At 37.7% G+C, this 21,813-nt stretch overlaps 1 protein-coding gene across 4 annotated transcripts in view; it reads right to left on the reverse strand.

Moving 5' to 3' along the window:
• Positions 1 to 21,813, reverse strand: part of LOC149244636 (uncharacterized) — a 110,093-nt gene that overhangs the window by 43,790 nt on the left and 44,490 nt on the right. For all 4 annotated transcript variants that reach the window (XR_016246756.1, XM_089374940.1, XM_089374941.1 and 1 more), the window contains exon 6: positions 9,965 to 10,033. Coding sequence is in view for 3 of the 4 variants with exons in the window: in XM_089374940.1 (XP_089231066.1) it covers positions 9,965 to 10,033 (69 nt within the window). In the remaining variant the exon portion in view is untranslated. The remainder of the gene's footprint in view (positions 1 to 9,964; positions 10,034 to 21,813) is intronic.

Below are 21,813 nucleotides of genomic sequence, written 5' to 3' on the forward strand. Positions count from 1 at the left end.
TGGAGAAGTGGGCAGAGGGATCACATGCAACCATACCTCCAAGTGTGAGGTGGGGCGATGTGAAGTGATAGTCCCAAGAAGGCTGAAATTGGGCAAGGTCCATTGAGAGGTTTTATCTCATGGATCGTACCTTGCTACGGGAGCCCAAAGTACATAGTAGCGGGAGGAATCAGTGGGATTGATGCAGTCAAAGATCAAAGTGACAGAGGCTAGAGCAGTGAGATACTGAAGAGCGCAGAGAAGGATTAACAATAGTGCAGAAAGGCAGAGTCAGCAGAAGCGCAAATTTTTCAGTTGACAGAGGCAATAGCAGTCAGAGACTTTGATGACAGATGCATCATACTGATTCAGGTTGGATGTTTTTTTGTTTCTGGAGTTGCTGGAGCAACAACACTATAGAGAAGCGTTGCATGCATAACATTCCAAAGGTTCACGATCAGGATCGAATTGAATTCCTTTCTTGTTGAGAGGGAGTGTTGAAAATAGCAACAAGAAATGATAAAAATAGAATCCAAAATATTCCAATTTTAATTTGTCCTTGAATTAAAATTGTGAATTAAAATCGAATTTAGTCTCACCAGCGGCTTCGAAATAATTGATTAATTCATTATGGATTAATTAGTTGGAGAAATTCAAGTTATAAGTCTTTATGAAGTCATGCAACAGTTATCCCTTAAATTAAAGAGATTATCCCTTAATTAAGAAGATAAGATTGAGTTATATTGGCCCACAAGGCTTTGGATTGATGGTGAATGGGTGCGCTGTTAAGGCACTCCTTGCGATAGGTCACTGGTTCAAATCCCTTGTGGGTACTTAGGTTAGTCTTAACTAGAAAAAAAAAAGATTGAGTTATATTTGAGTTGTAATTGGTTAACTCAATTTACTGAGTTAAGTCCAGTTAAATTAGTTCCAAACTGTTTGAGGAACTAATTGTGAGTTATTAGTTAGTTGATGCATGCATGCACTCAACCAGTGTACTCCAGATAACTAAAGATTCCCTCATCAGAAACTCATGCATGTCTATTCTGAGAAAGACCCAGTTGAGCTAAATGTCAAGGACAGTGTACTATCAGTTGCATGTGTTTTCCTATAAAGGAAACTCATGCATGCAGTCAAGCAAAGGTTCCTTGAGGATTGCGTACTTTTATAGTGTAAGAGCAGTGTTCCACTTGGTGAGGTAAGAATCATCCACTAGGAACAACGCAAAGAAATAGGAGCTTGGAGGGCAGAGGAGAAGGCTTGTGAGAAGCTTTGATTGCATGTGAGCATCCAGGAGGATTGTACTGAGAGCTGGCTAGCGGTGAGAGCTAAGGCTTTGTATAATTCTGATGTATTTCCACCTTGTATGATAATACAGATAGTGGAGTTTTTAGCTGAGGCTTTCCCCAAAGTATTTTCATGTGTATTGTGCATTGATTCTTCTTCTTCTGGTTATATGTGTTCAACGCTAATTCAGCTCGATCTTTAAGCTTCCGCAAATTGATAGTAGAAGTAGGTTATAGTATTTTGCTTTAGTTATATTGCATTATCGGGTTAATCTACAGTCAGATTTTCTACAGTCTTAGAGAGAGATTTGTAGAGAATTTGCAGAATTTCTACATGGTATCAAAGCTAGCTGATCTATAGAGAAATTTCTACACTTCTTCATGTAATAGCATCGAGACCTTGACCTTCTTTCTGAGGTGGCACGGAATTCTCTTTGTTTTGGTGGCACCGAATTCTTCTTTTCTAAGAGACAGAGATTACACCGAGATCCTTACTGTGATATAGCACCGAGACATTGAGGGGATGTCACTATGGTATCACCAAAACCTTGTCTAATTTCTCTCCTCCAATCCGCACTGTGATCTCTACAATTACACCCTTATCTGATCTTTCCTGAATTGATATCTTAACTTGTCACTGCATTTGTCCGCCTGAATTTCAGAGAGTTATTCGAACTTGTTAACTGTGGAAAAGCGAAGACCCTTCACACATATATATAGTGGTTGTCCTCTATAAATAAGTTGACATGTGTATATGAATAGGTGTGTCTTCATAAGGTGAAGCCGACATGAGTTCTTCACTTCATCTAGAGGCCGACTTGAAGAGGAGTGACTTGTGCTTGTCTTGGAGGGATGCTTGACAATTCTATAGACACATATACATTTGTAACATGCCCAAGAAGGGTTCTTCATACATGACATTGACTCTTTTTACTTTTAAGACAAATCCTAAAGGCTCTCAATGGGAGCCATCTAAAAATAAAAACTCTTGCTCATGAAACACATGAAGCAAGCATTACAAAAATAATTTTATTTTTCTTCTTTACAAAAATCACAATTACATGTCACTCTGAAGACCGAACCTAGTTACACCTTTCAACACCCACTTCCCCTTGTCCACACCTTGGGTCGACCTTCGAATGATGCCCCGAAGGTTGATGTAGCTAAAAGAAAAGGAAAAACATAATTTGGCCACTCTCAATAGGAAATGTACCATAAAATGCAAAGGATGGTCAAGACATACAAAGTTAGCACATGGGCAAAAGCCAAACATGAGCTCTACCCCTATCATGGCCATCACCCTGGTTCCTCGGGCCCCTCATATTGGCCCCTTACATCATGAAGGAACCCATGATTGTCCCAACCCCTAGTGGGCAATGAATTGCTCCACCTTAAGGGAGTATTAACTACTATATCTTACATATCATGCTCTCATCCCTTAAAGGCCTGAGCAGTTACAAAAGAAAAATTTATAAAAGCCAAAAGGCATATGAAGAAGGGTGGAAAAACAATTGTCGGGGTAACTAAAATACCACGATTGCTCTCTCCTACATTCATATATCCAAGTGTGGGTTTCCCTTATTTTAGCTACCCTTGTATTGTGGCATGTGGCTTCGAGTCTTCCCCTAATGCCCCACTCCATTCCATCATTATTTCACATACCACTTGCCATTTGATGGATGTATCATGGACATTTCACCCCCTTCGAGGGTGAAAACACCTAATAGGGTCCTTGGTTAACCTTCTTCTTGAACTTGGAGACACTTGTATGTTCTGAAGCCCATTATGGAAGGGCATGCCACTATGAAGTGTCCACTTGTTTCCATGATTTGTAAGCTCATTTATTCAATTGCACTAATGTTTGGTTGCACTAGAAGGTGAGGGGATGCATTGGATCTTATACAGAATTGCAGGAGGGTCTTCATCTGGGGTTTGGTCTCCCGCTACAGGGTCCAAGCCCTCTAGAGGGTCATATTGGCATTTGTAGGGTGAGCGTTGAGAGCCACGAGTCTCCACCATAACAGAGAGCAGATTGCCACTTCATGGGATCCTTCAATTCCACTTATTGCTTGCTCGTGTTCCACCTATTGGGCGATGATGATGCACCTGGACCACCTTGCCCAGTCAACTCCACTCTTGCACCACACACTTGGAAGCTGATCCAGAGCCCAGATGAGGATATGTCTCGCCACGAGAGCCAATGGGAAGGCTTGCATCATTCTTTCAGCCCTTACAGATGGGATACAAGCTTGTTCAATCCATTTGGAGACCCGTGAGGATTTTTTGTGCCCCCATAACCACTTGCGGGCACCACAAGTCATTTGCTTGGATATCAAGGGGCCAACCCCCTTATCACTATGTTTGGAGCACATACATTCATCTTGGCACATATCAAACTCCACTAGGCCTCGTCAATGGCCCTTTGACCTATTGTATCTATTATTTTGCCCTCTTGGGAGGCTTATCTTTGTATTATGGAGCTATCTTGGTGGGCTTGTCAACAAGGAATGTTATTTTTCACATTATTTTATTAATTGGGGCATTATTAGGCTTTATTAGGCAATCGAACCCTTCAGGGAGGATATATATTGATGTGATAATCATTTAATTTGATCATCACTTGGAGTTGGAGTTGTATCTCTTCTTGAGAATTTCGCTAGCCTTATTGATGGACGAATTGGAATTTTGATGCATTTCAATGCTTGGAAGAGCTTGTCTTTAATCTTGGAGCTTTGATTTTTGTCTCTATTAATGATTGGAAGATTTCGCTATTCTTGTAAGTGTCTTTTCATGGTTTATTTCTCATGTCTTGCACTTGTATAATGTATGGAAAATTTTCGCTCATGAAGCTGGTGTAGCCGCCTTAAACGAAATGTGAATTTGTTTACCTTGTCTTTGTGAGGGATTTTTCATATGCCCATGCAAAGTATAGTCAATGATTGTTCATAATTGCCTTGATAAGTCATCAATTGTAGCATCAAAGAAGTATAAATTTCCCTAGTAACCTAGTTGTTGCTTCTAGGGCCATACAAAGTTGTTGGGGAACTCCTTGATTGGGCATAAGCATCTCTAAACATTGAATCTCCTTTACTCCATTCTCCCAATAGGCTAAACACTGGTCTAGTCCTAGACGGTCACCAAAACAAACATCTTTCTCGCCTTTTTTCTCTTTCTAAGCCCTAACCCTTGTAGGTTTCCTAGGGCATCACACAAAATCCATTGTAGCCATCCAAAGTTGATGAAACTTGGTCAAGAACTGCGTTGATGTGTCCTTGAGAAGTCCTCCAATTTTCAAGCCATTCTGACAGTGGAATCTCGAGTTATCCCAAGCCCTAGCTCAAGAACCGTTTCTCCTAAGCTTCCTTTGGTTAGTGGCTTCATTAAGGATCATTGCATTGAAAATCCAAATCAAATTCTATCTCTTTGATTCTTTTCTCCTCCCTCACTTGCTCAAGTCCATTTGTTTGAAGTTCAACCAAACCCTTGCTTCCAAAGTAAGCAATCCCTATCATTAGAGTCTCTCCTTTGAATAGGCCCTTGGAATCACTACCTTTACACCATTGATATATTTTCCCGTAGTGATTTCCCTAATACCGTGACTCCTCCCATTAATGAAAGTTTGTAAAGAGAAGTGAGCTTTAGCTGAGGTGACAGTGGGTTATTGCTCCATTGTTTCCTTTTAACCTAGTAGTTGCTCTATAGGAACCCCTCCTAGGACCCCTACTAGTTTGAGTGGTAACAATACCGAGATAAGTTGGGGGTGGTGGAGAATCCCTTCCCTGCATAGGGTTGTTGTCTTAGTATGTGGAAGACATTATTTGCCTCTTCTAGGTGCTTGCTTGGTGGAGTAAGTGATTTAAGTCTTCTTTCCTAAGTCTAACTTAGGAAAAGTACCATAATTAAAGTAAATAAATTATTGTGGACTATTGGGTTATTTTCTAAGGATAAATAATTTAATTATTTTAGTGACTTAGAAATAATCCAAGATGGTTCTATAAGGAAGATTGGGGTTAAGGATTTGGGCTAGATGAAGATTATAAAGGGAACCTAGCGAGGAGGTGAAGACACAAGTTGTGTGAGCGAGTCATCATTTAGAGAAACAATTTTCGGTAAGTGCAAGTGGCTCTGTGGACCATGTGCACAAAGAAGGAGAAGTGCAAGTGGATTGGAGCAAATCCAGGAGGGCCAAGTAAGAGGAGATTGCAGGGATGAGTTTCCAAAAGGAGATCAATTTTATCTAGAGGAGGTTGAGTTGTTGGACAGCCAAGTTTTCCCTAGTGTGCATGTGTGGCACACTACAAAATCAACATTTTGCACTCTCTAACTAATAGTAAAACGATAATAGTAGGCTCCAAGCCTCAAACACTTCTTGAAAATAACTTTTTCTACTTTTGTTCACAAACCTTCCTTCTTCAAAACCTTCTTGAAAATCCCTCCTACAAATGTTGTTCTCAAGTACTTCTCCAATTCCCAAGTTATTTTCATCTATTATTTAAAGTGATAAGTGATAATTGACTAAGTGGGGACTATTTTAGGCTCAAATGTAGTAGATGAAATTATTTTCTCCTTTCTTTAGAGTCTTTTATGTTTCTTTTTTTTCCTATTATCGTCTAGCCTAACTCAATCAATGAGGGCAACAAGTTCCCAATATACTAGAATCACAAACTCAGGGAACAATAGCTCTACAACAAAATGCCCCCCATGCAAGAGATGACAACACAACCTCAACATATTGCTCCTCACCTATGTGGTATAGGGACAGCTACCATTCCTTGTTCCCATTCCTTGTTCCCAACTCAAATCTCATGGATAGTTGCACATCACCACTTTTCTTTCTTCTTCTAGGCACTCACCAACTATAGATGTTAAGAGAGTCACAAAGAGGATTTCCTGACATCAAAAACAAGATAACATAGCAAAGGTATCTTAGTGTTGAGAATTCAATAGGGCAATGAATATGTTAATTCTCTTTAACTTGATAATTGTTTGTGTTACATTTTTCCTTATTAGCTTTGTTCCTTATTATTATAATGTGAGATACATCAAACAGCTACCAAAACAATAAGAACAGTGACACAATATATAGGCTGCAAGCTAGGGCCAAAACCCCTCCTCTTGAGGGGAAAACCCTTAAATATCTTCTCTTCTTATAGATCCTTCAATTGACGAATACCAAGACCTTGTGACTCAGACAAATACCCTCCAAGATCAAGATCAACCACCAACTCGGCCTCCCACTATAAGAACTTCAACCTCCTACCACAGATCCGAAATTTTGTCTGCCCAACATGTTGAGAAATCTAGGGCATCAATAGTTATGTGATTTCTCTACTAATGATAATTGCTTGTGATAGACTTTTCCTTCTTGATTATGATTTTCTCTTTCTTGTAATTATTATTGTGTTCTTTTCATCAAGACAATTACCATATCATGAACAAATAAAGAGACAAGAGACACAGTATATAGGCCTGCCAACCAGGGCCAAAACCTCTCACTCTTTGAGAGGAAAACCCAAATGAAATTCTTCTTATAGATCTTCAATTGACGGACACCAAGATCATGACAAAGACCCTTCACACTAGAGTTCTCCCAAGACCAAGTCACTAGCCTCTTTTCCAACACTGCTCTTCCTCTTCCCCTTCTCGGCTTCCTTGAGAATCTTGGTCTCTTATTGAAGGTATGCAACCCTACCACAGAAACCCTAGATTCTTTTCGCTTCCTTGAATAGTCTCCTTAAGAGAGAGAATTATTGTTCTTCTTCTTGGCTCCTTCTAGCGAGGTCTTCTACCTAAACAAGGTCACCTTAATATAGCTGTAAAGCTTCGACCTTCTTTTGGCACCTACGAATCATCTGCCTTTGCACGTGGGAGGATATACTACCCCACAACAGTCCACAACAAACTTCATCCTTGTTGCTTCGTTGAGATAGAGGCTCCTTTTAGTATGTTTCTCGCACTTCTTTTGTAGACTTACTTGACCGAATTGCTTGTGTCCAAATGAGGACGAGCACTAGTATACATAGGTGTTTGTTCATGGCAGTTAGGCCGACATGATCTCTTGAGGAAGGCCAACATCACCTCCTAGAATCATCTCTTCATTGTAGGTTGACTTGAAGAAGGCTAGTGACAAGGTCTTGGAGGATGGATTTACATAGACAAGTGTGACACTTTACAATGTGTAACATGTCTTCATTACATGACAATGACTCTTTAGACTTTTATGACTAGATGACAATATCCCTAAGGGCTCTCAATGGGAGCCTTAACTAAAATAAAAACTCTTGCTCATGAAACCCATGATGGAAGCAACACAATAATTTTTATTTTTCTTCTTTACATCTCTTACATAAAAATTACATGTCATTATGAAGACTGAACCTAGTTATACTTTTCAACACGGTAGCTGTTGTTGCCACACTTGAAGGCTTCGATCTTCTTCTTAGAGCCTCTTCTTCCCTTCGCTTGCCTTTCCTTGTGACTTAGGGCTAGAGAGATACCCTTAGTGACCTTCGCTTGCCTTCTTTCCTCTCTTCCTTCGAAGATTGAACTAGAAGCAACCCTTGCACAGAAACCCTAGCTTCATCTAGCACGTGGCAAAGAGAACTAACCCAAACACTTCGTCCTTCTTCTTCGACCTCTTCTTCATCCTTCTTCTTCGACCTCTTCTTCGTCCTCTTCTTTGCATAGAATGAGAGATGAGTGAGTGATCCTTTGGAGGACGAGTTCCTCTCTTTATATAGGCCTCTTCAAGGGGTAGACATGGCTCTTCAATTAGGCTGACTTGACAACTTCTAGGCCGACTTGATCTTGGAGGGCATTTCGACACTTTAAAGACAAAAAAAAATCTTTACAAGATACAATGTGCCCATTGGGGTCTTCAATATATGACAATGACTCTTAGACCTAGGACAAACCCTAGAAGCACTCAATGGGTGCTTGACCTATAAAATAAAAGAACTTGAGCATGAAACCCATGCTCCAATAATAATTTCTTTTCATTTTATAATTTACAAGAATACATTTCATACTTATGAAGACCGAACCTAGTTACACAGTTTTCAACCCTTAGCCCAAGTAACTCTTTCGAGGACATTATCAACCTTACAATTGGACCTTTCACAATGGTTTATAGAAATGTTCGCACCTACTCCAATTCATATATCAGCTAGCATCTTGCTACCCATGACTAAGCTAACTTCCTTTGTTCCTTCTACAACGTGTAGGGTTAAGCAGTTTGAGTACATCCTATGTCAGGTTTTGGGTTTTTATTTTCCTTTGTTTCTTCTCTTCATAAATGCACTAGGAAATCCACCATTGTTATTATTACTTATTGCACTTTCTAGGCCCCTAGGCCTACTCTAAGCAATCCTAGACATTAATAGAATCCATTTCCTTTCTAAAGAATCCTTTTTTGGAAGGTAAGAAACCACCAAGAAATGATCATTTATCAAGAGAAATAATTGATCTTGAATTGCATCTTGTGTCAAAAACACATTCCTCGATAAATGAGAAATAGCATAAAAATGACCCTGAAACAAACCAAGAAACATGTTTTGGCTGGTTGTGAAATGAAATGTCATCAAATCATACATTAAGGTTTCATGACCATATCATACACAATGTTGGACATTGGATAAACCAGCGCTCCCTGTGTGTTTTGTGAGATGTGCTTAAACGCCTCTTGTGGATCCATTAACTTTGTCGACGCATCTGTTTACTAACACCTGCAGCTTTTGGTGTAACAGAAATCGTGATTCCAACAAGTGGTATCAGAACCAAAGGTCTCAAGTTCGAATCACACTCGGTTGGCGTTGGGGGGAGATTGTTGGACATTGAATAAACCAACGCTCCCCACGTGTTTCATGACATGTGCTTAACCACCTCTCGTGGATCCATTAACTCTATTGATACGTCCATTTACTAACACCTGCAGGTTTTGGTGTAACGGCAATTGTGATTCCAACACACAAATGACAAAACTTTCATATCATTTTTGGTAACATTGGCGTAGCTGATTGGAAAATGTAAACCCTTCTCAAATCTAATTCCATCCTCCCGAAAGCACCGATAAGCTAAAACATTTTAGAAAACATACATCAAAATCATCATGGATAGGCTTGTAGTGAAATAACATGATTCAAATAAATTTTACACCCTTGGCAAAGGTGATGTAAGAGGGAGACTGGCATAAAGTAATACTACAAATATCAGCTAATAAAGTTTCACACTTTCCATTGTCTGAAACTTGGAACTTTCTTTCACAACTTCCAAATAAAAGTAGGAAAATATCTTCAGCCAAGACACCAATACAACGAAAATTATCAAAGGAATATATTCCAGCCAACAAAAAATTAAGACAAATTCCACTCTTAGTTGTTTGCAATCTCTACATGATCCAGGCATATTTTCTGATATTTTGAGCATTAAGCATAAGATAATACAATAATTATTGGCCATATAACACCCTGGAGACTTCAAAAATATTTAAAGAAGACTAACACAATTCTTGCTTGGAGGAACTGGATTTCAGTAATCTCCCAGGCTCACAATTTCCTATGTTTGACAGGCTTTGGGAAAGATTCAAATTTATCCAGCCCAGTTCTCAATAACATTTGGAACTGTTTTCCATTTGCCAGCATAAACAAATATGTTTTGTAAACATGAAAGACCAAGCACCAAAGTGGTGAAGAAAAACTTACTTGATTATTTGTACTTGGAGGATAAACTACTTTATTTTTCTTCTTCTTGCATGATAACGGATTTGGGCCCTGCGTAATCAAGTTGCACAAATCTTATTAGTAATCAAATGTATGAAAATGGTCAAAACACAGAATAAACCAGTCAACCATTCTTCTGTGAATATAGTATGAAATGCAAATTACCTGAGCACTAGCTAGTATATCAACTCACTAGTATTTACAAATTGCGAAATTCTAATCAAATGCACTCTAGTTTCTATACGCATAAAGATGTTTTTCTAGTAAACCCAATGTATCCATTCTACATAAACCTTTAGGAAATTACTATGCAAGATCAGCAAAGATTGTATAAAAATGATAGCTTGCAGTTTATAAAATTGTGCCTTTAACTTCAAGGGTTTTGACTACTCTTTACACAACTTTGGGAGCAAAACTCAGATTCGCTCAATATCTCATCTGCAAACAGACAGAACAAGCAAAGAGAATAACCTAAAATTTAGAAGATATTCTCAGAATGAATTTGAAAGATCAACCACACAGGTAGGAGGATTATCTCGCTTTGGTAGAGTTTGCATACAACAACAAATACAAGCCATAGTATGGTATGGGACATTATGAGGCCCGGTGCAGGAGGAAATGCAGAACACCTCTCAGTTGGGATAACATAGAGTATAGAGCTACCATTCAAACTATCATGGAAAAACAGGTAACAGATCAGATGGAAGTTAACGGAAGCTAGTGACAAACAAAAGAGTCATACAGATGATTGAGAATGGTGGTGTAATCTTCACTTTCAGCCATGGCCAACCTTAAATTGTATAATTATTATATTTGTATGCTTGGATAAGGCCAACCTTGTATACATAGGCCCCAAACTCTATTGAGAATAGCACATACTATTGAGATGTGTGTAAATACCCAACTTTCATTTGTATTTTATCATTCAAGCGATTCATTTTTTGTCCTAATAAAATGATTTTCCTAACAGCATCAAGTGTTGCACTCTCTCTTGTGCTTGGGTTCCTTACTTCCTCTCTCTCTCTAGCACATTTGTTCTTGGATTCTCTCTCTATAGGGTTTTGCAACTCTTGGAAGAATTCTCTCAAGTGTTGTACTACCCTACTCTTGGTTTCTTGTCTCTTTATTGCAGAAATAGGATTTGTGTTGGTTCCATTCAATTCTCCTTTCTCTTTTGAATCTAATCATGGTATCAAAGCAGGCGTGAATCTTCCTCAATTCAGCAATTGATCGAAAAAAATTCATCTAGTGACATTGCTTAACGATTCCTTGCAACTACAAAACTAGGGTTTTTGGATCATCCCTTTTTCCTAGGTTTCCTATGTTGAGAAATCGGGAGGCTTACGATTTAAATTAGAGTTGTCTTTCTTTGATAATTGCTTGTGAAGTTTGTTGGCCTTTTATTAATCTTTATTATGTTCTTTCATCAAACAATTACCAAAACGTAAACATGATCACAAGAAAACAATGAACACAAGATATAGGCTCCAAGCTAGGGGAAAACCCAGAAAAATTCTCTTTCTTATAGAATCAGATCAAAATGAGATATCCAAGACCCAAGACTCCAACCTTCTAGATGCCAAGTCAAACCCTCCTTTTGCACAGCAAATCCATCAATAGCAAGAGACCAGCAACAAATCTTCAACAAGAGATATGATAAGGAAAAACTTCCACAAACCCTTCTTCAATTTCAGACTTCAGCCCTCCTTCTGTGAAATTTCAAAACCAATCAAGCAAATTGTGTGTGTGTCCAAATGAGCTCATCTCACCCTCTATTTGTATTGTCCAGAGGGGTTCGAATAGACATGCCCTTTGGGGCAAGGCTGACTTGACATCTAGAGGCATTTTTTACCCAAAATTACATCTAGAAAATTATTTTCTCTTTTTCTTTACAAGAAGTCCAAATAGGAATTTGATTCAACAAATCCTAGAAGCATGAAGAACATGCTTAACTAATAAAAATAATTATTTTCCTTCTTTTTTCTTTTACATAAAATATACAATGACATAAGTACAAAGATCATTATGAAGACTAAACCTAGTTACATTTTCCAACACTCCCTCTTAACTAGGGAGGTATTCATAATTACATAACAAGTACAAGGATACTTCTCAAATTGAAATATTCTCATAAGAAGAGTTGGATTGATAAGCCATCTTTAAGCATCAACATCATAACCAACATTGTCAAATGGCAACATAGCAAGGCCTTGACTAACAAGCTCTAACTCTCCACAAGATTAGAGCACAATGTTGGGAGGCATACACATGGACACCATCATAGCCTCTCAAGGCACATACCCCATTCAGATGTTCACAAGGTATGTCCTTCTAGGACTATTCTTATCTTGGATTCCCAATCCTCAAAGAATATTGGTCCTCTTCGACCACTGTTATCTTGGATACACCTGTCAGATTCTCAAAGAGTGTCAGTCCAAGGGACTACTTCCTATCTTGGATTCCCAACCCTCAAAGAGCACCAGTCCCAAATGTTGAGAAATTAAGGGCAATATAATTACTCTATTTCTCTTTAATATGATAACTACTTGAGATATTATTTTCTTCAGATTTGATTGATATTATTAACATGTATTGTTATCATCAACTAGATATCAAAACAAGAAGATCAATCATGCACGAGTACACAAGATATTGGCACCAAGCCAGGGCAAAAACCTCTCCAAAACTTGAGAGGAAAAACCCTTGAACTCTTTCTTATAGAATCTTTATTGACGAATTCCAAGACCCTTACAAAAGACACAAGATAGCCTTCAACATCAAAATGACAAACCTTCTGAAATGTACCCAAACACTGAATCTCCTTCTGCAACTTCGCACTGTATAGTAGAGCTGCACCAAAGTGATGACAGTCAACAAATGATGTCGAGATCAGCTTCCTTTAGACTCCTTCCACCTTCGCTTTCCATGCAAATTAAACACCCATGAAGCAGCTCCTTGAATTGAGCTTGATTCACTTCATTATATGCCAAAATTTGTATTGTCCAAGAGCAGCGAAAATATTACAATCATCTGGAGGCACGTGCGAGGGTGATAGAGGCTCTTCTAGCCCTTCCAATACTTCGATCTTCAAGAGATTGGATCTGCCTCATAGATTGAGGCTAGATCTACCATGTAAACCCAAACAATACACCTTCGCAATGATGCCCTAGCACAAAACCAGACCTCTGCACGTGTGAACAGATCCAAAGATGATCTCGGGTGAGGGAACAAACTTCCTCTACTGCGGCTCTCCTCCTTCGTCTCGGCTTCCTTCGTCCTTGCTGCGAGAATGAGGGTGTATCACTTGTGTGTTTCAAAGTGAGATCAACGTTGCCTATTTATAGGCTTGTGAGAGATTTTTCGGCGAAAATCACATGGGATACCATTTGTCGACTGGTATCCCATGTGATTTTCGCCAAAAAATCTCTCACAAACTTGATACGGATCACAGAAGCCTGAACTCTATTATTTATAGGCTTGTATTCCCTTCTTCGTGCCAACGTGATCCTTTTTATTAGGCCGACATTCCAAGCGGATACCATTTCCTTTTATTTCGGTGGGCATGTATTCGGTGGGTACATTTCGGTGGTTTTTCATTTGATGATCTGGAAGGACTCTTTGACAAATATTGACTTTACAAGTGTAACAACTCATGGTTGTCTTTTTAAAATTAAAAATAAACATTTCTTGAGCATGAAACCCATGCTCAAGTAATAATACAAAAAATACAAAAATTACATTGTTACATTATTTAACATAATGAATACCAAACCTAGTTACACTATTTTCAACACCAAATGCTCATCCAATCTTCCATTCTCCCTGCCAGTGCCATACACTAGACATACGGTGGTTAGTCCTGGTCTACTGCATGATGCATATGGAGAATATGGTGTCCATCATCACTCCCTTTCAACCAGGGAGGAGATCCTTACTCCTCAAAAATGGAGGATATTTCTTGCTCCATCTCAATCAGGGAGACATCATCACAATCCTTAGATGGTCTCATACATCAACAATACATCATCTACTTGTTCTTACATGAAGATATAGTTGTAGTTGCAGGGCTCCTTTCTCATGTTACATCATTCCTAGGCTTCGACCTTCCGGGATGTCAAATATTTTACAGAGCTAAATTCTTTCACATTTCATCTTCATGACAGGGTTTCTCGACTCCTAACAACATCACATCATATCAAACTTCGACCTTTCTGGATCTTGTCAATTATTATTAAAAGGTTCATCTATCATCTTCAAGGAGTCGAGCTTCCTCACAGATGCTAGCACTTGTCTTCTTCCTTCATAACAAAGTTCTTCCTCATATTCTTCAAAAAGTCATATCACCTTTTCAATATCAATTCTACTCTCATGCTTATCCAAGCCATCTATAGTGCTATCCACACAATCCATGATCAAACCACGCAGCTTTAGGTCCAACAAATTATTTCAACTGCTAACTTTCCAGCCTCTGCATATACTACATCAATACGTTTTTCCAGGGAGCCAAATCAATAGTATCGGACTTGCCAAATCATAATGGCCTCAACTCAAGGTGTCAAATTCTGCTACTTGCTCCCTCTGAGGTCAACAATCCTTTGCACAGTCTATCTCATAATGCAACAAAGTTCATCTTTATGCTCTTTAGCTTTCAATCATCAATCTAAACCAATCAGCAGGCTTCAATATCATAATTATCAGTCTTTACAAGTCCCTCTTTCTTTCTTGTTGCTTGCCATCTGATAGCCTTCTTGATACATGCATCAAACTGCTCCTTCCTTCACAGTCTTCATGTTATGCCACATTCCTTCAAGTCTTTCATCTGCTTAGTCAAGCTTTAGATAGAACTTAGCCTTGACCTGTAACTTTGACTAGAAGACTTATGAAAGAACAAGGAGACAAAATATAAAGATAGTAGCATTAATAATAATCAAGAAGGTGTCAAATACTTATCTCTAGAGAAAGGTTGAATCCCTCTTACTCTTGGACCCCTTTTCATCAAGCGTGTCTTTCACATCATCATGATATAATACCTGCCAACATTAAGAACTAGGTTCCCTTTCCTTTCATAGCAGAAATCAGTTAGGGTTTCTTCTTTCATTCCATACTTTGCTAGGGTTTACAAACCTTAGATCCATCAAAGTCATTAAGACTTGTCATCTGCAAAATTCTATAAGCATGTTGCAAAACCCTAACAGTTGACATGCCTTTTTTCTCTAATTTATGCAGACCCTTTCTATGATCATTACCATGACCTAAAACATTTATAGATCATAGAAAATTATATATACCTCCTTTGATTTTACCTTTCCTCTTTTGCAGAGACTTGGTCTTATTCCTTGAATTGACATTTATCAACATCATTTCTTCAGGTCAGCTTCATTGATGAAGTAAGTCCTTCAAAACTATATACATCCTCTATAGACCAATCACTATGAGTCGGAATCATAGTAGTCCTCTATTGATTATTCACCACAGCCAAACATTACTATAGACAAAACTAAAATGTACTCTTCATGGTCTAGCCACTGTAGTAAGATATCACTACTGCCAAATGAAAACATTCCCTTCATGGACTAGCTACTATAGTCAAACAATTCAATGCCATGTACTAATGTGATGACACTGAGACGATGTCACTGTAATGTTGTGTGATCCACTGTATAATTATGTTACTATAAAATATATTGATGCCATCTCAAATCATGGTTACCCCACTGCAAAGATAACTCACTGTAGAGAATGATCCTGAACGATATCATTGTACTGAACATAGAAGATTCATGACCATTGTAATGATGAAGCCATTTCATAGCGATGCTTCTGTTATAATCAAGTGTGATGCCTTTATTGTATAGTCTATGAGTCTAATGAACCACTTTATAGTGCGAGTCTTGTGGAATGTGAACTGGAACATTTATAGATGTGAGTACTGACATCGAACCATTGTAATAACAAATGCAATGCTAAAGCGAGGGTCATATCACAATGTGAGTGAGGGAACTACATCACTATGCGAGCCATAGTATGCAGAGATTAGTGATGCCATATAGAACCATATGCGATGCTACACAACTCTATTGTAGAGACAACGATGTTACAGAACCACATATGCGAGCCATAGTCTTAATATTGAGCCCTAAATGAAGCAATGTGGATTAATAACAAGCCATTGAGCAAATGCGAGCCGCAAAGTCCTGTAATGATCTCAGAGTGAGCCACTAAATATATATGATCCTTGTCACTGTAAAATGTGAAGCTTCTGTATAATATATTGAGCTAGAGGGTATGTGATTGTCAATGTGAGTCACTATCAATTTCATATGTAAACATCAGAGCAATCGAGTCATTGTAGTGTCGTTGTTACAAGGGTATACTATTATTACAATTATACTACCATAAGGGTCAAACTTGAGGTCACTGCTATATCATCTTTACATATATAAAGTTGTTGTACTAAGGTATCTAGATCATTGTCGTACAACAGTTTACAAGATCACTATTATATTATTGAGGTCAAGATCCTTCGCATCACTCTCATATATTATACCTTCGTATCATTACTAGATCTTTGTATCCTTTGTATTAGTGTTGTATCTCATATCAACCAGTCAAGGGCTCTCATCCTTTTATATTACTTTGCATCATACTGAAAGGGGTATTTACTATGTATAAACTCAGGTTCGCAGTATAGTTATTGTACTACTTCAAATTGCATTAGAGTAGTGACTTGTATCATTAAATGAAGAACTTGGATCATATATTACAGTCATGTCTTGAAAAATGACTTGCATCCTTATCTTTGTATACCTTCATATCATTTTTCATTCTTATTACTTATATGCACCTATAATTCACTAATCTTTGCATCATGCCATATTCCAAGGTACCAAGGTATTGCCCATAAATTTGTATTACAATTTATCATACCTTTGTATACACTTCAAGCTGCAAGGATTTGCATCACGAAGATAATCTTGTTACTGCTTCAGAACTATAAGAGGAAACTTCATATCATACTTTCAGACTTAGTATCATTCTTACTGTCATCCTTCACTTACAGTCAAATAAATCACATTAACACAGAATTCTAGTCTTCGTAGAATAGGTCTCCACAGAGAAGAAGTATCTAGCCTTCTTTTTAAGCCAACAGAAGTGATCTCCATGCCTCCTTTTCCAAACCTTAGCTTTGACTCCATGTTGAGAAATCAGGAGGCTTACGATTTAGATTAGATTTCTCTTTCTTTGATAATTGCTTGTGAAGTTTGTTGGCCTTTTATTAATCTTTATTATGTTCTTTCATCAAACAATTACCAAAAAGTAAACATGAAGATCACAAGAAAACAATGAACACAAGATATAGGCTCCAAGTCAGGGCAAAACCCCTCCAGGGAGGAAACCCAAAAAAAATCTCTTCTTATAGAATCATATCAAAGTGAGATATCCAAGACCCAATACTCCAACCTTCAAGATTCCAAGTTAAACCCTCCTTTTGCACAGCGAATACATCAATAGCAAAAGACTAGCAACAAATCTTCAACAAGAGATATGATGACCAACAACAAATCTTCAACAAGAGATATGATAAGGCAGAACTTCCACAAACCCTTCTTCAATTTCAGACTTCGACCCTCCTTCTGCAGAATTTCATAACCAATCAAGCAAATCGTGTATCCAAATGAGCTCATCGCACCCTCTATATTGTCCAGAGGGGTTTGAATAGAAATGCCCGTTGGGGCAGGGCCGACTTGAAATCTAGAGGCATTTTGAACCAAAATTACATCTAGAAAATTCTTTTTTCTTTTTCTTTACAAGAATTCCAAATAGGACTTTGATTCAACAAATCCTAGAAGCATGAAGAACATGCTTAACTAATAAAAATAATAATAATAATTCATTTTCTTCATTTTGCTTTTCCGTAAAATATACAATGACATAAGTACAAAGATCATTATGAAGACTAAACCTAGTTACATTTTCCAACATCCTAGGGAGTTTAAACCACCCTTTAAGGCTAGTGCACAATTCCTTCAATCCTTCCAGCAAGAGGTAGCCCACTATAGTTTTTTTTTCAAAGAAATCCAATACATCTCTTTCCTCTTGGATCTAACCAAATCAACTTTTGAAGGCCTCTTTTTACTTCATATGAATGCTTTGTCTTTGAGTCACTGAACCTAAAGGACTCGAAGTGGATGTTTGACATGTGTCATTGAGTTCTGCAGAAGCTTTGTATATAGCAGGCTGCAGCAAGCATGGCGACATGCAAGGCCATTTGGCTTTGAATGCTATTAGTATCCTTATTTGGTCAAAAGATAGAAACGGCAGTGATATACTGTGAAAATCAGAGTTGCATTAGACTATCTGACAATCTGGTGTTTCATGACAGGTCTAAGCATATAAACATCATATATCATTTCATCAGGGATTGTGTACAACGTGAGACAATTCAGATACAATAGATATCTATAGATCTACAAATAGCAGACATCCTAACAAAGGCATTGTGGAAGGCGAGATCATCTTCTTTAGAGATAAGTTGGGTATTGTGCAGAACAACTTCCTCGCTAAGAGGGAGTGTTAGTTAATGTAACCCGAACAGGTGTTCTAGTTTCAAGTGGTGTTAATGAGGCTAAGGACGCAAGTGCAATAATTATCTCCAAGCCCAATTTATTTTATAAAGTGAAAATTGTTGATATTGTAACTAGTGTTGGTCTTCATAATGTAATGTAATGTAATGTAATTCTATCATTGACATATTTATTATATTCATTGTTATTATATTTTATTTTTGGTCAAAGCATGTTCTTCATGCTCAAAGAGCCAAAAAGAGTCAAAAGAATTTGTATTTGAGTCATGTCCCATTTGGACATTTGAGAGAAAAGAAATTGAATTTTATTTAAGTCAAAGAGTCAACACAAAGACCAAGTCGGCCTATGTGGCACCTATTTGACCCTCTTGGAAAGCTATATATAAGAGTCAACTCACCTTTTGGAAGACAATTTAGATCATCACATCAATCATAGATTTTTGTGCCTAATCAAAAATAAAAAGAGCCATAGTCAAAGGAGAGATAAAAATTCGAGTTTTTTGCCTTGTTTATGTTTGCTCATGCGAAAATTTTGTGGCATCCTCGAAGTAATTACAAGGCCAAAATTCGGCCTCTACTGCAAGCTCAAAATTCTGTGATTTTGACAGGTTTCAGGAAGTTTGACCAGCATTGACTTTCATTGACTTTGACTTGTTGGAGGAGACTTGGAAGAGGGTTGACTTGGAACCTTTGTGGCAGTTTGGTCTTGGTCTTTGGGTCTTGGATATCTCATTTTGATTTGATTCTATAAGAGAAGGATTGTTGGGTTTTCCCCCTTGTGGGGTTTTGCCCTAGCTTGGAGCCTAAATCTTGGTGTCTCTTGTTTTCTTGTGATCTTTATGTTTTGCACATTTGTATAATTGCTTGATGAAGAAGATAACATAAGTAATAAGAAGCCAACTAACATTCACAAGTAATTATCAAGTTAAGATAAATCAAGCATCATCTTCAATACACTTAGTTTCTCAACATGGTTTCAGAGCTAAGGTAAAAGGGAGACAACTTAAAGATCACAACTTGTTGGCATATTTGAAGACACTCTAACAGCAGTTATCTCTCTCTCTATCAAAGCAAAGAAAGAAGACTTGAAGATCATATTGTTGAAGACATCTTCATAGCAGCAATCAATCACCTAAGGACATTGTTGAAGGCTCTTGGAAATATCATCATAAAACAACTCTCACTCACTCATCAACATTCTTGAAGACATTCTTATAACAGTTTCTCCTTCTTTGACAAGTACTCTCCTATATGTCTAATCCTCCCAACCAGATGACATCCATTTGTAAGGAAGGCAACAAACTTGATGGAGCTTCTAACTTCAAGGCTTGGAAAAAGAGAATTGATTTAGTTCTCAAAGAAAATGAAGTCATGCAATTTGTTGAAGGCAATGTTCCAATACTAGACAAGAACAATGCTCAAGAAGTAGCCAAATACAATAAGGGAGAAATTAGAGCTCAAAGGATTCTCTTTGAGTCTATCAAAGATCATCTTATCTCTTTTGTTTCAGATTTGTCTACATCCAAAGAAGTCTATGATAAATTGGTCAAATTATATTTTGTCAATACTACCGGCCAGAAGATATCTCTAAGGAATCAACTTTATGGAACAAGAATGACAAAAGATGAAGATGTGGCTTCATACTTTATGAAAATATCAAAAATAAAAGATCAACTTCAAGGACTTGGAGAAACCATATCTGATTATGAATTAATCACTTATGTAATCAATTCTTTACCTCCAGCTTGGGATGGTTTTGCAAAAGGTATTTATGCGAGAAAAGATACTCCAACTTTTGAAAAACTTTGGGCCCTATTTGTCTAGAAGAAACAAGGTTCAAGGCTAAAGATGATACCAAACCCAATAATGAAAACTCTCAAGCATTCTCTGCTAGATCGAATAAGTAGTTTGGAAAAATTTGGAAGATTTGGATCTCATCACAAATAGAAAAACAGCAAGCCTCATGGTAACCCCTTATTGTTATTAGTACAACCCCCTTTTTATATCGTTGTGCCCATTTAGTCCCCATATTGTTATTATTGTGCCCCATAGAAGCCCACTATTGTTATTATTGTGCCCTTACATTATTATTGTTATGTCGGCTCTGATTATATTATGACCCCTTAGACTCCTATATATAGAAGGGAAGTCTTGTCATTTGTATCATCCAAGAATTGTTTATTTGTGTAATGTAAGGAGGTTGCCCCCTCGAAGAGGCTTATTTTTAAGGCGTTCATCTATCTTTTCTATCTTTTTGTGAGCTGGTTTCATAACATTTGATATTAGAGCTTTGGATTCTAGGGTTTCGCTGCTCCAAACAGGTCATTGTGACATTTTCATTATAACTTTTTTCTGCAACGTTTCAGAAGCGAAAAAAAAAACCCATTTGAGATGAAATTGTGCTAAACCTCGCAACCGAATTTTAGATCTTGTCTTGCTATATTTTCGGAGATATAATCTGAGGAAATTAGGATTTTTGCAAGCTCCAGAATTTCATCTAAAACAGGTCATTGTGGAATGTTTGCTATAACGCTTTCTCTACGAAATTTCAAAAGCTAACAAAAAAAACCCATTTGAGAATAAATCAGTCTGAACCTCGGCTCCGAATTTCAGATCCTATCTCGCTATATTTTCGGAGATATAATATGAGGAATTTAGGGTTTTTGCAGACCCCGGAATTACATACCAAACAAGTCACCTTGGGAAAATTGTCATAACTTTCTCTATAAGCATCAGATTGAATTTTCGTAAGAAGTTGCAAAAAGAGGACTTCCTGTAGTTTTCTGTATATCAGTTTCAGGTACTAAGGTCGAAACAGTGAGACGTGGCACATCGTACAATTTCACTCTACTGAACTAGTCTATAATCAGGTCACCGTGGGAGATTTGGCATAACGCTTTCTTGGATAATCAAATTCTGATCAGACTTGCGGGGTTAGAAAGAGAACTCAGAGAGCTACCACAGGAAGAAATTTCAAAACTTGGAGATCTGAAATTACAGAGTTACAGTCGTTTCAAGATCAAGCTCCTAAAATCAAGAAAAATCGAGATGAGGAAGTTTGATGGCAAGGATCCGGTAAATTGGATACTACAGATGGAGAAATATTTTGATCTACATGGTGTACCACTGTTACAAAATGTATGTATTACATCTTTGTATTTAGAACAAGATCAATTTTTATGGTATAAAAGGCTTTGTTCTCGCAAACCACTTGTTACGTGGTCAATTTTCACGGAGGAAATTATAG

This window comes from Pinus tabuliformis, chromosome 8, assembly GCF_031772625.1.
Source record: "Pinus tabuliformis cultivar Carrire ecotype Pingquan chromosome 8, CPIR1, whole genome shotgun sequence".
Taxonomy (NCBI): Eukaryota; Viridiplantae; Streptophyta; class Pinopsida; order Pinales; family Pinaceae; genus Pinus; species Pinus tabuliformis.